Here is a 23201-nt window from a genome sequence, read left to right as displayed (position 1 = left end):
GCCGCGACAGCTGATCGAGTGTGCAATTTTCAGCCTTCAGCCTATACGATTATAGATATTTTATCTATGTTATCGACAATTTTGCCTAACATATTATGTGCAATCATACTTAACCCGTTTTGGAAGGTCAATTTGTTATGAAAACCTCTATTTGCAGAGAGCATTTTATTGAATTAACAAGACGCATTTCTAGATTGAAGTCTTTTTTTTTAAAGTCTCATTACGATTCTAACGAATATACTTAATAATTAAGTAATATTATTTTGATATTTGCACACACGATAAGCTTTGTTAAAAACTAAATACTACATTTATACAAAATGATTTGTGGAAAGCGTTTTTGCAAACACATTAATAACTGAATTTCAACCGACCCATAGGGCATAGGGGGTACCCCTAACCCCCTGTGCTAACGAAAATTCATACTACTAGACAATGCTGATAATGTTAAAAAATATTAGTTATTTATCTAAGGCTGGGTAGTTTAAAGTGTGGGGCAAGCCTAGTATACCTAGATTTTAACCTCATTTTCCAAGGTTGATGTCGAAATGTTCTGATATCTATAGACTCCGGAATCCCTTATAGCAGATCGACTCGCGATGTCTTAACTGAAGTGAAGTATTAACTAGACGCCAGAAAAAAATTCTCAAGAAATTTTAACTTTCTAAATCAACATTTCGTAGGATCGGTAGGAAATCGATCAATATGTTCGTTTGGTCTTACAAATTTATTATTTTTTGTTAAATTCGGATATTGTCGTTTACATTTCTAGAGAGCTCTTTACACTCTGTCTATTATTGTTATCAGCGAAATAAAATAATAATAAAAAAAATTCCTCGCGATTTAAACTCCATCGGAATATCATTTATACACAAGCACGTGTACGTAAATATCATTATTATTCCACAAATAATTTTGTATAAACATTAAAAACCATCTACCATCTATCTACATTGCACATTAAAACCCAAAGCTGTTTCATGCAGACAGAGACGGCAAGATAGCGGCGGTACGGGTGCGAGCGAGACCAACTACTCAAGCAATATTCCAATGTCTACAGTAACTGTGCCTATAGTCAATACTTTAAATTAAACGTCTTGCAATTAGCAATTAATATTTTTAAACGAGTCTAATTTGAAAATGTTTTATTGATGAGCTATCAAATATTTAAAGTCTTAACAAATACTGATTTTTTTGTTATTAAACTAGTGCAAAAGCTTATTTAATGACCGCATTGTTTGTCTTATGGCAAAGCCACATAAATAATATATTTTGGGAGTTAATCGTAGTACATATAAACCAGTATATGGCTAATAATTATCAGTAAAACATTTTCAAAAATATTTCATTTGGCGTGGTACATTCCTGTACCTATATATACAAAAAGCAACGATGTACTGGAGTAGCTATTCATCTGTAATAATTTGTTTTGCAAGAATTAAAACGCGTTCAGTTATAAACTTTTAACGTAAATATATACAGCACAATTATAGTTGAAGTGACTTAATCCAAAATTCTTGCTTTTGTGGTAAACGCTAATACTTTAAGCCTTAAGCGCACACCTTAAAGTTTAAAGCATGCGCTTGATTTAAAAGAGACGGAAAGTGTTCTTTGTTCTTTTGTAATTAAAATATAAATTTCAATTTTAATTTTATAAACTGATAGAGTATGTGTTTGTTTATAAGTAGCTCAAAGTATAAAACTCATTTTCTTAAAAAAAATAATTATGACGCTTCAATTCTAAAGGAGCGATATATCAATTTACTTTATTTAAATGACAAATATTTATATACAATCATGCACATCGTTACTCAGATACGCTTCGCCAAATGAAGTGTCAAAATAAAAGTGACGTATCCACGTGTCACTGTTGACATACGTCAACGTCATATGCAAAGTATCGATAACAATAAAGATCATCATTCTAGGAGGTATATTTATCAAAAAGTGTACATACAATGAGGCTGGCTTGGCGAGTGTGTACGTGGTAACACGTCGCGGGGGCCGGGGGCTCTCGGGGGGCGGAGGTCTGCGGGGGGACAGCGGAGACGACACCGGCTGGAGACCTCTGCGGGATTCACACAACAGTCTCACGTATATTGCTAGCAGAGGCATGTTTTCGAGATCGTAATGGTTATTATTTCCACCTAGTGTGAAGTGGTTACCGGAGCCCATAGACATCTACAACGTAAATGCTGCCACCTACTTTGAGACATTTGTTTTAAGTCTCAGTTCTATATTACGACCTCTATCTCACCTTTCAAACCGAAACGCATTACTGTTTCACGGCAGAAATGAGACAGAGTGGTGCTACCTACCCGTACGGGCTTACAAGACGGCTTACGACCAGTAAATAGCATTCTTAAGACAGAAACGCCTTACTGGTTTCAAAGTTACACTACTATGCTAGTATATCTTTTGATCACTAGATGGCGTTAGTATGAAGTAAACTATTATTATTTTGATATTAATTAGCATATTCTAACATTAGTGAAAATCACGTTGTGGTATATCAGTGATATCTACATATTTTAATTATAACTAGTGGTCTCGCAGTAGTCGAAATTCGATAAATATAATTAATTGAAATTTCTAAAATCACAGATTTCGTCAAGAATACACTATAGACAAATAAATAATATTAACCTATTTTTAATTTGACCACAGACTATATGCAACAAAAGTTTGACAATAAACATAAAAAGTAAATATATGTGCGTGTGTCCAATAAATGGTAGTATGTGTAATGTTTTTTTTTATTTATTCATAGTACTATTAATGCATAATTAAAAAAAAATATTAGCATTCTGCACTCCTTCACTATATTCTCTATATGTATGGTAAATTTCATACTCCGTCCGCGCATTTCCGTAAAAAGGGGTAAATTTTTTTTGCTTCACGTAATAATCGATACATATAAATAAATTGGAGTGTCTGTTTGTAATATTGAAATAACCGCTTTTTATTACATACATATGAATATATATACGGTACATACACCAAAATAACATTTTTTACAATTTTTGTCTGTCTGTCTGTCTGTTTGTTCCGGCTAATCTCTGGAACGGCTGGACCGATTTTGACGGGACTTTCACTGACGGACTAGCTTCATCTTGCGGCGTCACCCGCGGTACGACAATAACCGCGAGTAACACCGCGGGACTCAGTTAGTTTAAAGATATAAAATATATGCGTCGTGTATACCTCAGACTGCCGGGGGCGCTGGGCACGCGGCTGAGGGGCGCGGGGCGGGGCGAGGTGGGCTCCACCAGTGACTGCGTCATGGGGTCGTCGCCGTCCTCTCTGGCGATGACGCCCAGGTCGCGCAGGCGCACCGAGCCGCGACGTACTCTGTAAGATTGTTAGAAAATATTCATTCTTCAGCATTGATAGTTTAAATCAGCCTTTCCCAAAGTGGGCGATAACGCCCCCTTTTGGGCGCTGCAGGCTTAAAAGGGGGCGGTAAAAGACCCAGAAAAAAAGGGTGCGTTGTGTAGAGGCTTGGAAGGCGATTTGTAATTTCATTTAGGAGGACTCATAGACACCGACTGAGCTCTCGCTAGAGTGGTTTTTAAGTAGGTGAAAAAATTGGGGCGCTAAAAAATAATTTATTCTCAAAGTGAGCAGTAGACAAAATAAGTTTAGGAACCCCTGGTTTAAATCTACAAAGCGGCTTGATCGTTCTTACGTATTTCTTTGGAAGGGCGAATTGACGTTGTCGTCGGGCGGCGAGGTGGGCGCCGTCGCCGACTCCCTGGTGCCGTTCGTGTTGGGCTTCGATTCCAATATTGAACTATTGATACAGAATATTGATACATTACTTAAATTTAACAACTCAACGTTGCAATGTAAAATTAAAATAAAACTCAAGTAAAGAAAGTTTATTATTTTGTTACATATTATATAACAAAGAATATTAATCACTAATATTCAATAATAAAGTAGTAGTAGTAGCAGTAGTAAAGTAATAGTAGTATTAGTCCAAGTACGGGTCCGGGCGTAGCTGAAATAGCCCCCTAGGCTACCAGCAAACTGGTAGGCGAAAAAAGTATGATAACGTATAATAACCGGCAAACTTCTTGAGCATTTGTCGACGTAGTGGGGGTAAGTTTGCGCATGGTACACTCACGTGCAAAAACATTACTTACTCTGCGTCATAATGCTATTAAATTATTAAAATCAACATATGTATTTATTTATATATTTATTAGAACATCAACAAAACATATAGGTTAATAATTGTAATAATTTAATCTTGGGGTAAAATAGATATTCCTTCTATTAAGTCAAAACTAGAGCTGTTGCCAGGTCTTGGTTCAGTTGAAGCGAAGCTGGTATTTGTAATTTTTTTTTCGTTATCATAATCTTGACCATCATCATCATCACTGTTTTCATCACCCGAGTCGCTATCATCGTGATGAGTCGACATAGGGCTCATCGGCGTAGTTTACAACTCGGTCGATTCGGTCTTCTTTTTTGTCTATAATTAATTATTTTTTTAAGATATTCGATTCGTAGTAATCGAATGTTACTTTTTTCATTTACCAGCTTCCGATTATTTTCTGTTCTTTTTTTCCATCTGAAGCCTAGCTCTTTCATAATTCGTCGTAAGCTTCATTCCGAGCCATTAAAATTTATATCTTCTTTAAATTTTTCGAAGCCTTTCTACGATACGGAGTTTCGCTGCTTGTTACGTAGTTATTATGATTACATCTTTTTATTACAGATTGAACGAAACTATCCATTCCGGTAACTTTCTTCTTCCCTGATCTTTTCTTACCCGGAGTCCGAAACACGGCGAGCAAGCCAGAGTCTTTAGCTTCGTTAATAATGCACCTAACAGTACTCACTGATGTTTTTGTTGCTTCCGAAGTTTGTTTTAATTTTTCCATATCATTCTTCCCCTGTTTTATAAAGAAGCAATATACGTTGTAGACGCGAGATAAGCAAACTATGAAAATATTTAAAATTTGGTCGTTGCAAATGAAGGACACAGACTGCGGGAAGAAACGATAAGAAGCGGCAGTTCTGCGTTAAAGGAAGGATGCACAATACCTTTATGTAGTCCTTACTGCAGACTCGTACCACTTCGCGATGAGAAACACCAACGATTTCACTTATTTACGTATTTTACATAACAAAGACACGAAGCGCGCGCGCGGTTGTTCAGCCATATTTTTTCGTCTCGATGTCACCACACGATCTCGCTCGCACGCGTCCGTAGGTAAAGTGCCGGAGTGGGATGGGACAGGATTTGCAAACCAAATTAAAATGTTGCTATTTTTCGAAACCTAAAACTAACTAAGTTTTAAACCAGCGCAACCATTCCCCCGGGCTTGAAGGGACGCCTTCAAAGTATTATCTAACTAAAACGTGTATTATCTAACTAAAACTAAAAAGTGTATTATCTAACAAACGAATAACAATAAATTCAAATAAGTACGCTACGTTTATCTACTATTACGCTATGTTCCTACAAGAATTAAGAATTTATACTATATCTATATACAACTAACCTAAATAATATGAAAAATCTAAATGAGCTACTGATTGGGTAGTGGGCAGAGTCGCACCACGGGACGCAAATACGATCCGATCGCTGTCTTAACCCGTGCAATGCGTGTAACTCCCGTAGAGTCCGGAAACACTTCTTCCACGACACCCAAAGGCCAGTGTAGAGGAGGCGAATTATCGTTAATCAGAATCACCACCGAGCCGACGACGACTGGATCGACCGGCGTGTTCCATTTGCGGCGTGATTGCAACGTATGAAGGTATTCCCGTCTCCAGCGCTTCCAAAACGATTGAACTAATTTGTCTAGCAAATCGTGTCTAGCAAGAGTAGTTAAATTTTCATCGATTTCTTCCGCAGGCAAGCATTTCAAAGGCGTGAGATTCAAAAAATGCGCAGGAGTTAAGGCAAGCGGTTCTGAAGGATCACTAGAGAGTGTTCTACATAAAGGTCGTGTATTCATTACCGATTCGATCTGAGTGAGAACAGTACATAGCTCTTCAAATGAAAGAATTGTATCACCTATAACGCGATATAGATGAGACTTTAAGCTTTTGATATTAGCCTCCCAATTCCCGCCAAAATGGCTAGCTGTCGGTACATTTAGGGACCATTCAATGCGATTTTCAGCTAAGACGTGACCAAACTCTGTATTATGATACTTTGAACAAAGAAATTCATGAAGTTCTGAAAGCTTGCGTTTAGCACCTATATAATTCGTTCCATTGTCCGAATAAATTCTACCCACCGGGCCTCGTCTTGATAGGAACCGCTTGAAGGCTCCCATGAAACTAGCTGTGCTTAAATCACCAGCCAGTTCTATATGTACCGCGCGCGTAGTCATGCAAACAAATAAACACACGTAAGCTTTGGTAGAACGAATACCTCGCCCACGTGTTATGGTAACCTTGAAAGGGCCAGCATAATCTGTACCCGTGTGAATGAAGGGTTTAGCGGATTGAACGACACGACAAGAACGATGATGCGCCATTTCAGGGAATGTTGGCTTAGGACGAAGTCGAAAGCAAGGCATGCATTTGTGTATCCTATTCCTAATTAAATTACGAGCAGAAAGTATCCAATACTTCTGACGTAAGAGCGCCATCAGCAGGTCAGGACCGGCGTGACAATTTAATTTATGATGATATTCGACAAGTAAATTCAAGATCGGATCTTTTCTCGGAAGCAAAATGGGATATTTCTCGTCGTAGCTCAAGTCAGAGTTTCTTAAACGTCCCCCTACTCTAATTAGTCCATCTTTAAGAAATGGTTTTAAGTGTCGAAATGCAGGGCTACAAACTTGACCTTCCTCGAGCTTCGTGATCTCAGCGCGAAAATAAAACCGTTGAAGTTCACGAAGAATTAATAACTCAGCGAACTCATAATCCGATGCTGACATGCGATATCTGTGAGGTAACAATTTTACAAATCGACAAACGAAAACTACACTGCGCAATAGTTTAGACCAAGATGAGATACGATCTCCTAGTGATAATATAGGAGATTTTTCATTTAAAGTAGCGGCGAGAAAAGTCTGTTTCCTTTCTTCCGGCGCCTCAGGCTCTACGGAAGGATTAAAAGGAACAGCAGGCCACTGCGCGACATCCAAATGTGCCCAAGGGGGGCCACTATAAACTTGTAATGGTTGTTGAGGAGAAAAACGATATAGAATGCGTTGAAAACGCCTGTCAGAATCTCTGACTCCAATACTCTGAAACATCTGACGAATGTCAGCGGAAAGGGCAACCGGAAACAAACGAAAATTAATAATAATATTAAATAAATTTCCTTGGAAATTTTGTCCACGATATAACAGATCATTGAGCGAAACATTAGTAGTAGTCTTACAACTACCATCGAGTACGACTCTTAATTTGGTTGTGACCTTATCTTGTCTGATTACACCATGATGCGGAATAAAACAAGAAATATCTGAACTGTCACAATCTACAGCTGAGAGATAGTTCTTCTCTAAATATTCGAGAATGATGTTGTCGTACGCTAATTTTAGTTGCGGAGAAGCTTGCATCTTTCTCTCTAAGCAGTAAAATCGATTTTCACTCGCTTGACGCGAATTACCGAGAGTGTTAACATCACCTTTAAAGGGCAAAGCCACCACGTATCGTCCGTCACTATCTCGTGTGGTAGTACTGGTATAAAACTCCTCAGACATTTTGTCCTCGGGGCTGAGTACAGACGGCACGTCTACCTCCTCTAATTCCCAAAACTTCCGAATTGTGGAGTCTAACGGGTCTCCGGTACAGCAATATGAAAGGCTCTCGTTGCTAGCTACACGAACGGGAGCGTCACCAACAATAACATAACCGAGGATAGTCTCTAACGCGATCGGCGAGGCATGCGAAGGCCGTCCTTGCACCTTGTTCGATAAGAGCAGATGCGGGAAAATCGAAGCTCCAATCAACAGTTGGATCGGGCCTGGGTTAAAGTAAGTATCGTCTGCCAATGCTATGTCTTCGAAATTCGATAAAAGAGAGGCATCAACTGTGGTAGTCGGTAAACGTTCAGTAATTTTATCTACTACTAACGACTCCATAGTAAAATTTACGTTACGATCGAAACGAGAATAAAATTTTATTTCTACAGAACCTTGAATTGTTTTGCTAGAACCTCCTATTCCCTTTACTACGGAACAAGCAGGTCTATTATTTATGTTCAAACCCAATCGTCGACAACAATCACGAGTGACAAAATTGCTTTGAGACGCGCCATCCAACAACGCGCGTACACAATGCTCCCTACCACGTGAATCAATAATAACTACACGTGCGGTCGCAATTAGTACCGTAGTAGGACTGCGTAAGATGCGGTTATAACCTTTCGATAAAGTGCACAGCGTTACGTCATCCGTGCTGACGCGAGCTGGAGCAATGCCCATATCATTTAAGCCTACCGAAGAAGGCATGAAGGGCCGTGCGACAGCCGATGCTCGTGTACCTGGTGACTGCGTGCGTCTAGCATTCGAATGCGCTTTACTCGCGACGGGTTCATTTCCGAAACATAATAAAGTGTGATGCTTAGAATTACATTTTTTACATAAAGAGGCCGACCTACACGCGGAAACACGATGACCGCTACTTAAACAATTTATACATAAATTGTTCGATTTGACGAATTGAAACCTCTCGTTCGGTTTATAACTATTAAAAACCCTACATTTATAAATGTGATCATGTTTGTCACGACACATACTACATACCGTTGACTCAGAACTAGATGTATAAGCCTGTGTAGATGACAACTTAGAGTCAAACTGCCTTTTGTTGGCAGTCTTGGGAACCGATGACGTGCGCTCTAATACTTTTATGTGATCACGAACAAAAGACACTAGATCTACAAACAATGGTATTTCGCATCCCTTTTTATTTAAGCGCTGATAGGATTCAAACGCACGGGCAGTGTCTGTGTCTAATTTTTTAAGCGCAACATGCAAAAATGTAAAATCCGATAGGTCATTGACCTTCAAGTTTTTTAAAGCGGCTACCGACGATGCGAACTTGTCCAAAAACAATTCTAAATTACTAGGCTTCGCAGAAGAGATAGGTTTGAATTCAAATAATTGATCTAAATACGCAGTAGCAGATAGACGTTTATCTTCGTATTTGCTATTTAATAAATCAAAAATTAACGAATAGTTTTCGGCGCTTGGAGTAATTCCCGCGCTTATGGAACGAGCCCTGCCGGTTAATTTGCCTATCAAATAATAAAGTTTCTCAGAGTCCGTTAACGATGTATTATTATGTACGACATTCCGAAAGCTAGAGATAAACAAAGGCCAGTTTTTTATATCGCCATTGAATTCGGGAATTTCTATTGGGGGTAGTTTTGGAATCCTATGTTGACCAGCCAGCGTAACGTGATCCCCCGTTTGTGATTGTAACCTTTTGGCAGCTCGTTTCACGCAGCCTAAGAGATCTTCAAACGCCATAAGAGGTTGATAATTAACTAAATAATCGGGATTAGCCTTTAACTCCAACAAGATTATTTTATCGAGCACACCTTCAAAATCTTCACGCAATGAATCTACTGTTTCAAAGTCGCACAAAAAAGCGTCAGCGTTGAATGACTTTGAATCCATATCTCTAACTTGGCTAGAAATGCTTTGCATGCGGGAGAATATCCTATCTCTTTTAGCATATAACATCTTTAAATTAGTATCTGAAGGTGCCATTTTAAGATAAACGTTAATAAATATTTCAAATAAACAAACTAACGATATTCGAAGCGGCGGGTAAGGTAAACACCTACCTACGAGTACAAATTTATGCGAATAGTACAAATGTTAATAAATATTTTAGAGTAAAAAACTAAAGATAATATTCGAAGCGGCGGGTGTTTATTAGCACACAGGAATACGCTACTACCCGTCGCCTGGCGTTTCCTATCTATCGCCTTTTACGATATCCCAGGAAGAGGCGGGAGTGGTGCTATTCTACGTAAGGTACCCGACACCACACGGGGAACCTACACTGAATACCTAAACTAATGTATGCGACCGGCTCGAGGCGTACGCTCGACCGGTGATCTAACAAAGAATAATATAAGAAAACAGAACGCGGGTTTTCTATTTAACTAATTTGATATTGTAAATAAGTGAATTAATTGTAAGAATGTGAACGAAAACGATATTTAAGACGAATGCAGGAAAAGCGATATTTTTTTTCGAAGTACCTACTTGGTACGCGGTTCTAATGATATTAGGTAAATTAGGTAACCTAGGCAATGGTTGGCGCTGATTTAATACGAATCCGGCTCGTTTGGACCAAAAAATGTAGACGCGAGATAAGCAAACTATGAAAATATTTAAAATTTGGTCGTTGCAAATGAAGGACACAGACTGCGGGAAGAAACGATAAGAAGCGGCAGTTCTGCGTTAAAGGAAGGATGCACAATACCTTTATGTAGTCCTTACTGCAGACTCGTACCACTTCGCGATGAGAAACACCAACGATTTCACTTATTTACGTATTTTACATAACAAAGACACGAAGCGCGCGCGCGGTTGTTCAGCCATATTTTTTCGTCTCGATGTCACCACACGATCTCGCTCGCACGCGTCCGTAGGTAAAGTGCCGGAGTGGGATGGGACAGGATTTGCAAACCAAATTAAAATGTTGCTATTTTTCGAAACCTAAAACTAACTAAGTTTTAAACCAGCGCAACCATACGTCGTACACAAATTTTCTACCCTTTCTTTTAAGTACTACACCAGTTTGTCACGGCATAGTGTATGTTTTATAAAAAATCAACAAACACTCAACAAATAGCAATGGCAACAAAGTCCACAAGCAATTATAACAAATAACTTAACGATTAATAACGATAGACTTTCCACTGTGCGCAAGCGTACTTTTGGGAGCAAGCGGAATGAGGGCGCGGTGCGGGACGCAAGGTTCGACTGATCTACCAATAACGCGCTCGCTACGATTTCCCCTGCCGTCGCGCCTCACCCTCACCACCAAAGTGATCTAAAATTCGGTTCTGCGCAGTCAAGGTCATTTGCTCACGAAGTTTGCCGATTACTATACTTACGTTACGTACGCATTAGTATTATTATTATTACACGATGTCATTGTTTAATTGTGGAGCTCTTTCGTGAGATCTCGTTAGTACCGAATTTTTCATACGTGTTTTTGGCAATGAAAATATTTGTATGTAAATTACCTGTCGACCGGCGAGACCGATCTGGTGGATGTACCGGAGGAGACGTGCGCCAACAGGTGGGCCAGGGCGGTGCCGCAGCCCCAAGTCGTGAGGTTCTGTTCCTCCGCCGCCCGGAGAGCGCTGGCGGCTCGCTCTTGGCTCTCTTCCAACTGTTCCCGCAAAAATCAAATCAATCATAGAAAAAAATCTTTATTGAAGTGAAACTTCTTTAGAATCGTTGTGATTTCAAACTCGAAGAAACGAAAAAATAAGTCCATAGAGACACAAACACATAAATGTATAGGATTCAGCCGGCGAGAGAATGAGATAGAACACATTAGACGTTCTCGGCCTCCTCTTTGTGCGACTCTTCGTAGCTTCCCCAATATCGTCTACTAAACATTGTCCATATCGACGTTTGAAAGGCAAACGTGACTAAGCGACAATAACTGCTTTATACATAAATGATAGGCAATAACCATATTCGATGCGCAAAAAATATATATTTCTAGGTCAATCCTACAGCTAGATTCATTAAAATAGATTTTTTTTCAGGTAGATCAACTTTAAATTAGTCTACTGTAAAGTTCACGCATTGTCGCTTAGTCATGTTTGCCTTTCAAGCGTCGATATGTATGCTCCTGTGTATAGTAGAATTATTTTGTCCGTGCAGTTTGGGTCATAAAACATAGCCCGGCTAGGACGGTGAGCCTGTTGCGCGGGCGCAACGCCATTATCGATAAAAACAAAGAGTCATCGAAGGCAGGTACACGGCGGCGGGGTGGTAGGTATACGAAGGGTGGTGAGACATTGTTATGTTATGAGTCATTTGTACTTACCTGCAAATTATAGTACATTATGTCGAAGAGAAATGTGTTTTATGCATTCGTTCTCTGAATTTCTTTAGTGACACAATGGCTACTCCTTTGTTTTGTATCAAAACGGCAGAATTTATTCAGAATAATATTTGCACGTGTTGTTATCAATGATGTGTTAAAAAATTTCACTGAAATAAGAACATATCCCGAAAAGTTAATAATCCCGAAGTGTTAATTTCTGCGTTCTCGTTAACTTGCTCCGGCGATATGTGGTGTAAGTGTTCGATTAGTGATGTTTTCTATCATTTTTATCACTAACCCACAAAATACACTATCTATAACGCTTATCGACAACAATAATGCGCATCACTATGCCCGTCCATAAGGCTCGTGAGTGGAAGAGAGAGCGAAATACTCGCTTCACCGCTCCGATTTTTTATGACCTAAGCTGCACGGACAAAATAATTCTACTATAGTGGGATAGTCAGTATACCTATATCTTATTTATGAGTTTCACTTTTATCGTGTGTGACTTGCACACACACACACTTTTTTCTATATTGTTATTTTTATCTAAACAAGACTAAAGATCAAGTCGGTCGGCGGCACCTGATGGCTGCGGCATCCGATCCGGTGGCCGGTCCGTCGGCGCGAGTCAGTATCGATACTAACTTCTTTGAGGTGCGCGCGCGTGTCGTTGAGCAGCTTGAGGTTCCTGGCGGCGTCCTGCGCGTGCTGCAGCGCGCACGCCGCCAGCCGCTCCAGCGCGTACCGGCCCGCCTCCGCGCTGTCCACCTGCTCCAGTATCCGGGCCAGTTCGTTCTCGTCGTTTTCTTCCTGTTGCACACATTTAACTTAGTTCGCCGCGGATCGTCTGAAGTCGTCGCGGCTTAAAGGATAAGTCGTCCGGTGCATTCGTGTTGAGCGATGCACCGGTGTTCGAATCCCGTTAGCGGGTACCAATTTTTCTAATGAAATACGTATTCAATAAATGTTCACGATTGACTTCCACGGTGAAGGAATAACATCGTGTAATAAAAATGAAACTCAAAACTATAATTTGCGTAATTACTGGTGGTAGGACCTCTTGTGAGTCCGCGCGGGTAGGCCTATTTCTGCCGTGAAACAATAATGCGTTTCGGTTTGAAAGGTGGGGTAGCCGTTGTAACTATGCTAAGACCTTAGAATTTATATTTCAAGATGGGTGGCAGCATTTACGTTGTACATGTCTATGGGCTCCAGTAACCACTTAACATCAGGTGGGCTGTGAGCTCGTCCACTGATCTAAGCAATAAAAAAAACGGTAGGCAGCGGGCTTGATCGGTAGACAGCGGCTTGGCTCTGCCCCTGGCATTGCTGAAGTCCATGGGCGACGGTAACCACTCACCATTAGGTGGGCCGTGCGCTCGCCTGCCTACAAGGGCAATAAAAAAAATAGTCCGTGGGGCTGAAGACTGCCGCTCCCAGACGCATCACTAGGGCGCACCTCGATCTGCATGATCTGCGCCTGCGTGTCGGCGATGGCGTCGCGCAGGTAGGCGTGCAGCGAGGCGGCGTCGCCGTCGTGCGCCGCCCGCTGCGCCGCCGCGCGCTGCCGCAGCAGGCGGTCCAGCGCGCCCTCCAGCTCCCACAGCGTGAGGCGCGCGGCGCTGGTGCGGCCGACCCACCGCTCCAGCCGCGCCCAGCTCTCGCGGACCGACTTGCGGCTGCGACCGCGGACCCCTCCTGGATTTTTGATGTTTACAATACACAAACACACATAATTATAACAATAAATAATAATTTAAAAAAACTAACAAAATTCGCTTTTATAGATAATCCAACTAAAAAATAGAAAATAAATTATAATAAATTTAAATTAAAAATTGTGTAATGAAAAAAGATTTTATTGTAAAAAAGCGTGAGGTGCTTTTCAGGATATTATCAAAATAACCCTTCTACTCATATCTGTTCATAAAATATCAATAACTACTGATACCGTTCACATAAAATAATTTTTTCTTACACTATTTTTAATTCAAATTTATTAAAATTTATTTTTTATTTTTTAGTTGGATTTTCTATAAAAACGAATTTTGTTCGTTTTTTTAAACTATTATTTATTTTTCATTTTTTAGTTGAATATAAATTTTTCAATTTTTTTTAATTGTCCTCGGTCCTTAATAAGTATACCAAATTTCGAGTTAATCCGACGTTTTGAAGGGGGTCAAAATCATGTTCAAAGATTCCGTTACAAACATACATACGTCTGAAGCTAATAAAAGCGTATTAAAATACCGACAAATATGAAACATCCACGCACCGTACAGTCGCCCGGCGGCTCGATTGCTTAACTTATCGCGATGTCCCCGTCTCAATAGAGACACTTCCTCTTGTTTCCGTTTCAATACCTATAATAATTATTTTTAATAATTATTTTTTCAAAATATTTAGTATTACATCTTAAGTCTATTTCTTACTTAAACTATTCTTAAAGTACTGTCTTTACCTGTTCTTTGAGTTTCGTTTCAGCCTCCAGAGATCTGATGAGATTTGCATTTTTACGTGATTCCTTGCGCAGTTGAGCGACCTAAAACAAGTTTTACATTTAAATAACAGAGTAACACACTTTTATTTTTTCTTCATGAATGACTTTAAAATCTTACCTCTTTAGCCCTAACAGCTTCTGCTTGAGCGTGTCGTTTGGCCTCCGCACGCATTTGTTGGACTAATTTTACCTAAAAATAAATAAAGTTGTATTATAAGCTTTGCGATATCCTAAAACTACACTATGTTAGTCGAAATACAATAAAATATAGATATTATGTTGGTATACAACTCGATGTATTGTTGCCTATAAATTTTTAAGGATATAACCCTTGGCGTGTTGTATGAAGATATCGCATAGCAGTCCTTAGTTTTGGGATTAATGGGACACTGGTTTGTATTAGAAATCATATTTACTAATATTACAGATTAAAACAAAAAACTACGTCACCCCTTCATTATAGGTACAGATAGATAGAATTTGTTTTTAAAGGATTTTATAACCTGGTAACTAAGACCTTTAAGTCATGTCTTTTTTTAATTTATATTCTTATTTTTATGAAAAATGATAATGTGGAGTGAAATGAAATGAAAAATAAGATGATTAATTTGAGACATTAATCAACTGGGATGAAATTAAATGAAATGAGATGAGATGACATATTCTCAGTAAAATGATGGTCATTTACTGAGCCTTCTTCAGTGGACTTTTTGGAGAATCTCGACAAGTTACGTTCAGCAGCTTTGTTTGATTTTCCCGCATTTGTGTACTTTCACAGTTATTTATTACACATTTAAAATAGACAAAATAAAACAAATCGCACAACTTCACTCCTCGCGTTCCCGCCAAAAAGTCTTAAGATTGTCATTAAAGTTATTGGGTAGGGTTGTCAGTACAGAGTTTATTACAGCGTAGGGTTGTCACTTGCAGTACCGACCTTGTCCCTCTTCATGTTCTGCAGTTCGCTCCTGAGCGTGGAGATCTGCGCGGCGGTGTGCGCCTGCGCCCGCTGCAGCCGCGCGTGGTCGCGGTGCGCGGCGTGCAGGCGCCGCAGCTCGCGCGCCATGCCCGCCACGCGCCGCTCGTACTCCTCGCGGACCCGCTTCACCTTCTCGCTCGCCGGAGACGCTTGCGCGGCTGTGGGCGGAGCTCCGGTATGACCTCATGCCTTTTATAGCTTAGGTAGGTGGACTAGGTCACGGCCCACCTGGAGTTAAAGCCCATAAACATCTACAACGTAAATGCCGCCACCCACCTTGAGATATATGTTCTAAGATCTCAGTATAGTTACAACGGCTGTCCCGCCCTTCAAACCGAAACGCATTACTGCTTCACGGCAGAAATAGGTAGGGTGGTGGTACCTACCTGTACGGACTCACAAGAGGTCCTACCACCGGTAATTATACAAATTATAATTTTGCGGGTTTGATTGTTACAACACGATGTTATTCCTTCACAGTGGAAGTCAATCGTGAACATTTGTTAAGTACGTACTTAATCAAATACCCGCCTGCGGGATTCGAACACCGGTGCATCGCTTGCTACGAATGCACCGGACGTCTTATCTTTTAGGCCATGCGACTTCAAATGTCTCATGTCTACAAACCATAGATAATACAAACCTAAAGAAGCCAAGACTTTATCTTTCTCGTCGTTGGTGGCCTTGATCTGATGATGCAGCGTGTCGAGCCTCTGTTCGTAGTGGGTCCGTAGGGCGGTGAGCCGCCGCTGGGACATCTCTAGTTGCTCGATAAGACGAGCTTTCGTATCGATGTCCTCGCTGAGGGCTACCAGTTGCGCTGATAGGACACGTTGTCCTGAAAATCAAATAACTGTGAGATCCGTAGTTATGAAGACACGATGACAACTAGAACAGGTCCTAGACAATTTTATCTCACCTTTAGTCTCAGAATCTTCGTCGGAATCGGTGCCATCTCCATCGGCTTCCCCGTCCGAAGGATCGGAGTCATCGGCACTCTCACCCTCAGCCCTTTCCCTCTCTCCTATGGGCCGATCGTCCACGCTGCTCATCACACTGTCGCTCATGTTCAGTTTGCGGTGGAACTCCAGTTCGCCCATGCTCCGCGCCAGAATTTCTTTTTCCTGTAAAATTATATTGATACATTGACTCACAGAACAGACTTTGTTAAAAAAATTGCACTGGTGCTTAAATCGTGTGTGTGTGTGTGTGTGTGTGAGAGTGCGTGCGTGTGTGCGTGTTTATGTGTTTGAGTGAGTGCGTGTATGTGGGCGCGTGTATGTGTTTATGCGTGAGTGGGTTAGCGCATGCGTGCGTGCGTGTTTGTGTGTGAGGTTTTTTTTTTCTTGAGGCGTAATCCTCTATATATCTCTATATAGTATAGCCTTTTTTTAATAAAACTATTAAATAAATCATATCATAAAACCTTACCTTGTACAGTTCCCGCTTGGCCTCGTCGATGACGGCGGCGGGGTCGTGCGCGGACTCGTGGCGGGTGCGTGACGTCATCTGCTCGCGGCGCCGGCTCGCCTCGTACATCGCCGTCGTCTCCATGAGCTGGGCTCGTAGACTCTCTATCTCGCTCACGTAGCCCTGAAATTTGAACGCGTGACACATCACGGCACATTTTGTAGGCAGCGGCTTGGCTCTGCCCCTGGCATTGCTGAAGTCCATGAGCGACGGTAACCACTCACCATCAGGTGGGCCGTATGCTCATCTGCCTACAAGGGCAATAAAAAAAAACATCAGATAAAACGAGACAACGGTCTGTTTGCATTCCTCCGTATCGATTTGTGGATAGGCCTTAGCAAAATTGAAATGGTACATCAAACGAAAACAAAGTTACTTATACTGGCAATATTTACCAAATATTCTTCATCATCATCATCATCAGCCAATATGAGTCTACTGCTAGACATAAGTTTCTCTAACTGCACGCCACTGAGGACGATTCTCTCTACACTATTAATATCCTTCACCATACAACTGTTCCAATTTGGTGCATTATTCTAAATTTTCAAAATTGTTTTATTACTTATATCGGTGGACGTGCTTACGGCCCACCTAGTGTTAAGTAGTTATCGGAGCTCAAAGACATCTACAATGTAAATGCCGCCTTGAGACATGAGTTCTAAGGTCTCAGTTCAATACAACGGCTGCCCCACCGTTCAAACCGAAATACATTACTGCTTCACGGCATAAATAGGTGGTGGTACCTGCCCGTGCGGACTCACTAGACGTCGTCCTACCACTAGTAATTCTGTACAATAATTTTATTGGTAATAATTTTCACTATACCTGGACGAGAGTGGTGAGGGAGCAATCGTTGGTGTCAGGGCTGCCGTCCTTCGGAATCCAGTTACTCAGCGTCTTCTCAGCCATCAGCTCGCTGTTCCTGGCCGACAGCTGGTCTATGGTGCCCTGCATAGCTTTGACGCGACGTCTCAAGGCTTCTACTTCTCCATTCAGTATAGCGTTCTCTTGGACGACATCGCTCCAACCCTCCTCGCCGTTTTCTGATATTACGCGTTTTCCCTTAACAAAAATTCATAAGTAACATATTAGATATCACAATAGCAACCGGACCCTAAGTGAACATTAAATGACCCTATGCTGAACATTAAATGGGATTTTAATTAAAACTAAAATTACTACACACTCACAGTTTATGTAACGGTATTACTAGTATTAAAAGTTTTTTTTTTATGAAATATTGATGTATGATATTAAAAATATAATCCTAAAAATATATATCCAACCATAAAGGTAAGAAACGACGCCCAAACAATGACTGGGTTTATTGACTTGTGACGTCACGTGTGAATTAACGTTTAATTTTGTTTGTCAAAAAGAATGGCAGAAAAAAGAGAATTTATTATCTTTCATTTATACAACCGAATATTCTTTTACATTAATAATATGTAAGAAATCTCGAAGTTTATTATAAAACGGAAATGAACATTTGTTGCTACAAACAGTGTCAATACTTTTTTTTAAAAGCCAATATAGCATGAATGCCTAAGACGGGTAGGCGGATATCTACCGCGACGAACGAGAGCGTTGACTCTGTGCATCATCTGATTTTTATTTGCGATTACCCTCATTACAATATTTAGCCACTATCGCAATTTTCCGAGCAAGCACAATAACCGGTTAAGTTGAATGTTATACTTTTTTATTGCCTTTATGTAGATGTACATACGGCCCATCTGATGGTGAGCGGTTACCGTCGCCCAAGGACTTCAGCAATGCCAGAGGCAGTGCCAAGCCGTTGCCTACCTGTTTGTATTCCGCTAGTTCGAGTTGCAGCCGCGCGACCTCCTGGCGCAGCTGGTGTATGGTCCTGGAGGTGAGGTCCTGGTTGACGACGCAACGGTTCTTGATGTTCCGAGCTCGGTTCGCGTATTTCAACGTGTTCAAGGTCTCCATGAAGTCGCGGTCGCTCGGCGACACGCACGCTATCATCACTGTGTTGCTGTTACCTGGAAATTAACAATTCAATTCAACTGCTTCTCTAAATTATTTTCTTTTATTGCCTATATGGATGTAAATGCCGCCACCCACCTTGAAACTGGTCTAACTATAGTTACAACGACTGCCCCGCCCTTCAAATCGAAACGCATTACTGCTTCGCGGCAGAAATTGTAACCGTTGTGTAAGCCGTTGTAACTATACTGAGACATTAGAACTCATATCTCAAGGTGGGTGGCCGCATTTACGTTGTACATGTCTATGGGCTCCCTTAAACATTTCACACCAGGTGGGCCGTAAGCTCGTCCACAAATATAAGCAATAAACAAAAACATATGCAATTGTAGTTGAGTTAAATATTGGATAAGTTAACTGATAGAGCAAATTTGATTTTTTCTTCTTTTCATCCATCATTCCAACACAAACAACTAAGAAGAAGAAGCAGAAGATAAGGAACTGGAAAGGTTTCGCGTTACCTCCCAACGAATCTTGCAACAGTCTCGTCAGCTTAGAATCTCTGTAGGGTACGTGCAGCGCCTTCCTCGACTTGTCTCCGAGTGCGGATATGACGTTGCCCAGCGCCAGTAGTCCACAGTTTATCGATATACCCTCGCGAGCGCGCTCTCCCGTCGCACCTGTTACACAATTAATAAAATCCTTTTAGGACACAATAAGTATTAAATCAATTATCATCATGTCTCTCTCTCTCTCTTCCCAGCTATATATCCCACATGGTGGTGGGGTCAGCTTTCCTGACTTTACTCCTCCACTTCGCTCTCGTCAGGAAGATTGCGTTATCTCTTGTCCTTCAGCACTACGTCCCTCCACCTTTTCTTGGATCTACCTCTGGACTGGGGAGGTCGAGCAGTAGTGCCAAATTTCCGACGTAGTCAGGCGGCTTCCTTTTCACGTGACCATACCATCTCAGCCTACTCTCCTGCATCTTGTCGGCGATGTCCCGTACACCTAGGCTTCAATTATCATCATCCCTATCAATTATCATCATGTATCATCCTTAATTATCATCCTAGTGTGGGGCCATCTTATTCGATGACATCAAATTATGACATAGGTATATGTTTTTATTTTATTTTTTATTTCCCGTGTAAGCAGACGAGCATACGGCCCACCTGATGGTGAGTGGTTACCGTCACTCATGGACGTCAGCAATGCCAGGGGCAGAAACAAGCCCCTGCCCACCGTTCCTACCTATATGTGACGTTTATGGTAAATTTTTAATTGCTCAGATGGATAAACAAAGTCACCATACATGTGTTGTTGCTTTGATCATAAGAGCGTTTAAATGCTTTAGATACTTTATTGCTTCATAGTAATGCGCAGGAAGGTGACACCTACCCGGGCGAGCATACAATGTGTCACAACTTCGTCTAAAGTTTAATAGTTTTTTAATTAGGATGTACCGACTATCTCTGTAGTGCATGCTGGATAAGAGAGACCTGTGTCCAGCAGTGGATGTCTGTACGCTGATGATGATGATGAAGATACCTCACGATTTGTACGTGTATTCGATATTTACACTTCTCTTATTTCCTAATTTGAGTGAACAAATCGAACACTAATTATGTCTTAAAACATTCATAGCTCTCCTGCCCTTCTCCCAGTCACCTAGGGTTGGCGGAACATATGTTCTCCTTCCACGCTCCTCTATCATATACCATTTCTTCGCTCACTCTCCCCTTATACTTATGGTCTTTCACGCAATCCCTCCATTTTTTCTTAGGTCTACCTCTTCCTCTAAAGCCTTCCACATTCATAGTTAAAACTCTCTTAACAACCTCATTGTCATTTCGTCTCATCACATGTCCATACCATCCCAAACGCGGACTTTTCAACTTCTTAATTGTCTAAATTAAAATGTTTAATTTATATTTCTTGAAATCGATTATTTATCAAGCTTTTTGTAAGAATATCATAGAAGTACGTCTTTATATAACATATTTTTTTACAAAAAAGGTTACAATGTTCTTTAATGATTTATGTTTATCGATCAATACAACAGATTAAGAGAATAATTGTAAATTTACCTATACATGCCACCGATTTTACGTCAATTTTCTTACCACCATTTCATATCGTTTCTTCGCTCACTCCCCTCTTACACGCAATGCATCCATTTTTTCTTAGGTCTACCTCTTCCTCTATATCTTAAAAAGATTATTTGTGTATATTTACCAGTCCTCTTCAAGCGTTCAGATCCAGCTAAATCGACGAAATGGAACTTGGCCGTCAAAGTTTCATATTGTTCGGGGGAATCTGACTCTGCGTCCCTTTCTATGCCGTCAGGCAAGTCCGCGGCGAGCCTCCGTTGACGCAGCAGCAACGTGAAGACTGCGTGCGACCGCGACGATGAGGAGTTCATGTTGGTGGCCGCCGTTGTCCGAGCAAGGGCGCCGGCCCTCAGAGCGCCCAGGGCTTCTCTGGCGCCCCGGACCGCCCGCATCGAAGCACCCACAACACGCACCCCGCCGCACCCGTCCTCTGTTATTCTCAGTGCTCCCTGTAGTTTTTATTAGTGGTTTAGTGTGTTTAAATAAATTTTATGTGTTCGTCATGCGGTTTCCTTTTTTAAAATGTTTCGGTGGAGATTTTAGTTCTATATCGGACACGACCACAGCGATTAAAATATGTTTGTAAATTTCTCAATAGAAAAGTTGTGAAGTTTAAGCCGACCGTAAATAAACGTTTTTGAACGTGGCATGATCATAAGAGTATGCAGTTCGGAGTTTAAATTCTAAGCGATAATTAAATTCAGGCGATTAAGCTTAATAATATTTGAACATTAAGTGGTAAATGAAAGTAGGTAAATGAACTTCAAGATTTGTTTCTAGTAGATATTAGGCGTATTTTTTTGTTGGATTATCATCATTTTAGCGATGACGTCACTGGCATAGCTAATCAGAAAGAACACTTGTAATGTAATGCTAGATTCGATTGCAATCAGGCGAAAAGTTGATTCGATGATTTTTTTGTACTTATTTTATTCAACGTTTGATTAAGATTTATGGCATTCATCTATTTTAAATTTGCGAAATATTATTGGTAATACATTCGTTCAGACAGTTGATCGGTTTTAAAATCACGTGGCTTTCTTGTTATTTTGATTACATTTTTTATGTTCGCAGTACCATAGAGATTCCATATTCTGGTAAGACTGCGATAGATTTACACAGTATATGTTTAAATGTTTATTCTGAACATTCTGAACGCAGGTCTCTCGTAAAAGCCTGTTGAAATTGGTGAGAGCACTTACTTACTATTTAAATTATAATTTTCTGGTAAAATTATTTATACCTTAGAAAATGGATCTTTGGCCGGATCCAATAAATCAACGATATCCTCATTGTACAGTTCAATGAACTGAGCCTGGACGGAGAACTCGGGGGGCAGCTGACCCTGTGTGCGTGCCTCATCAGCACGAGCGTCCGCGCCCGCGAACAAATCCCGGATCGCCCGAGGGATGATGCCGCGCCTGTCCTCATCACCGTCTCCCTCGCCTTCCCAGCCGCTGCCCATCGTGTATGTCTTACCGGAGCCGGTCTGTGAACGAAATTTCCATTCACGCCAAACGTACTCGTAAAGTATATTGAGTGAAATTATTTCGACTTGAATTTATGGCCGCGAAGTTTCAACGTCTAATTCAAATTTGTTTTTAGCGAAAGTTTAATTGCACTGCAGTCTAGAGATTTAAGACAGAAATATTACAGAGCGTTGGAATTTGTGAACAGATACTGATTTAAAAACAGGCAGTTAGTTGCTCATCAATTAAAAATAAATTTGTATTATCAACGCTTTTATAAAAATAACACACTATACATATACATGACACATTGTAATGTAATAATATTGTTGTGGTTCTTTGGTAACCACTTGTCCACTTTCTCAGTTTGGCTCATCTGATTTTAATTTGAAGAAAGACTTTTCAAAAGAGAGATCCATTTTAGGGGAGGATTGTTCGTCGCTAAATTGACTTATGGTCCGGAAATTACATACCCGACCTTGTGGATCGAATGGTAAACAGTCGACGTCGCCCTAAATACGTTATTACGGATCCTCTCGATCCATTAACGGTGCATTAGGTACCTCAAGCACCAGTCACCGTCCTCGCCGAACCCGTCGCTTGCGACGAAGGGCTTGACCAATAAATTAACCCATAGACACAGCCCACTGAGTTCCTCGCCGGATCTTCTCAGTGGGTCGCGTTTCCGATCCGGT

General features: G+C 40.8%; 1 protein-coding gene across 3 annotated transcripts in view; it reads right to left on the bottom strand.

Annotated features, from left to right (window-relative positions):
- Window positions 1-23201, bottom strand: part of Klp31E (kinesin-like protein 31E) — a 90160-nt gene that overhangs the window by 15904 nt on the left and 51055 nt on the right. For 2 of the 3 annotated variants that reach the window (XM_028174179.2, XM_028174178.2), the window contains exons 4-21: window positions 22281-22526; window positions 21162-21486; window positions 19445-19603; window positions 18777-18979; window positions 17796-18032; window positions 16929-17090; window positions 16417-16621; window positions 16141-16335; window positions 15456-15655; window positions 14637-14708; window positions 14480-14560; window positions 14294-14381; window positions 13478-13716; window positions 12601-12828; window positions 11195-11343; window positions 3689-3793; window positions 3205-3351; window positions 1958-2068 (exon numbers count right to left, since the gene is read on the bottom strand). In XM_028174179.2, the coding sequence (XP_028029980.2) occupies window positions 1958-2068; window positions 3205-3351; window positions 3689-3793; window positions 11195-11343; window positions 12601-12828; window positions 13478-13716; window positions 14294-14381; window positions 14480-14560; window positions 14637-14708; window positions 15456-15655; window positions 16141-16335; window positions 16417-16621; window positions 16929-17090; window positions 17796-18032; window positions 18777-18979; window positions 19445-19603; window positions 21162-21486; window positions 22281-22526 (3152 nt within the window). The remainder of the gene's footprint in view (window positions 1-1957; window positions 2069-3204; window positions 3352-3688; window positions 3794-11194; window positions 11344-12600; window positions 12829-13477; window positions 13717-14293; window positions 14382-14479; window positions 14561-14636; window positions 14709-15455; window positions 15656-16140; window positions 16336-16416; window positions 16622-16928; window positions 17091-17795; window positions 18033-18776; window positions 18980-19444; window positions 19604-21161; window positions 21487-22280; window positions 22527-23201) is intronic. The other variant, XM_028174181.2, reaches the window with a different exon arrangement.

Source organism: Bombyx mandarina, chromosome 05, assembly GCF_030267445.1.
Source record: "Bombyx mandarina strain Sakado chromosome 05, ASM3026744v2".
NCBI lineage: Eukaryota > Metazoa > Arthropoda > Insecta > Lepidoptera > Bombycidae > Bombyx > Bombyx mandarina.
This window is presented reverse-complemented; position numbering and strand designations above follow the sequence as displayed.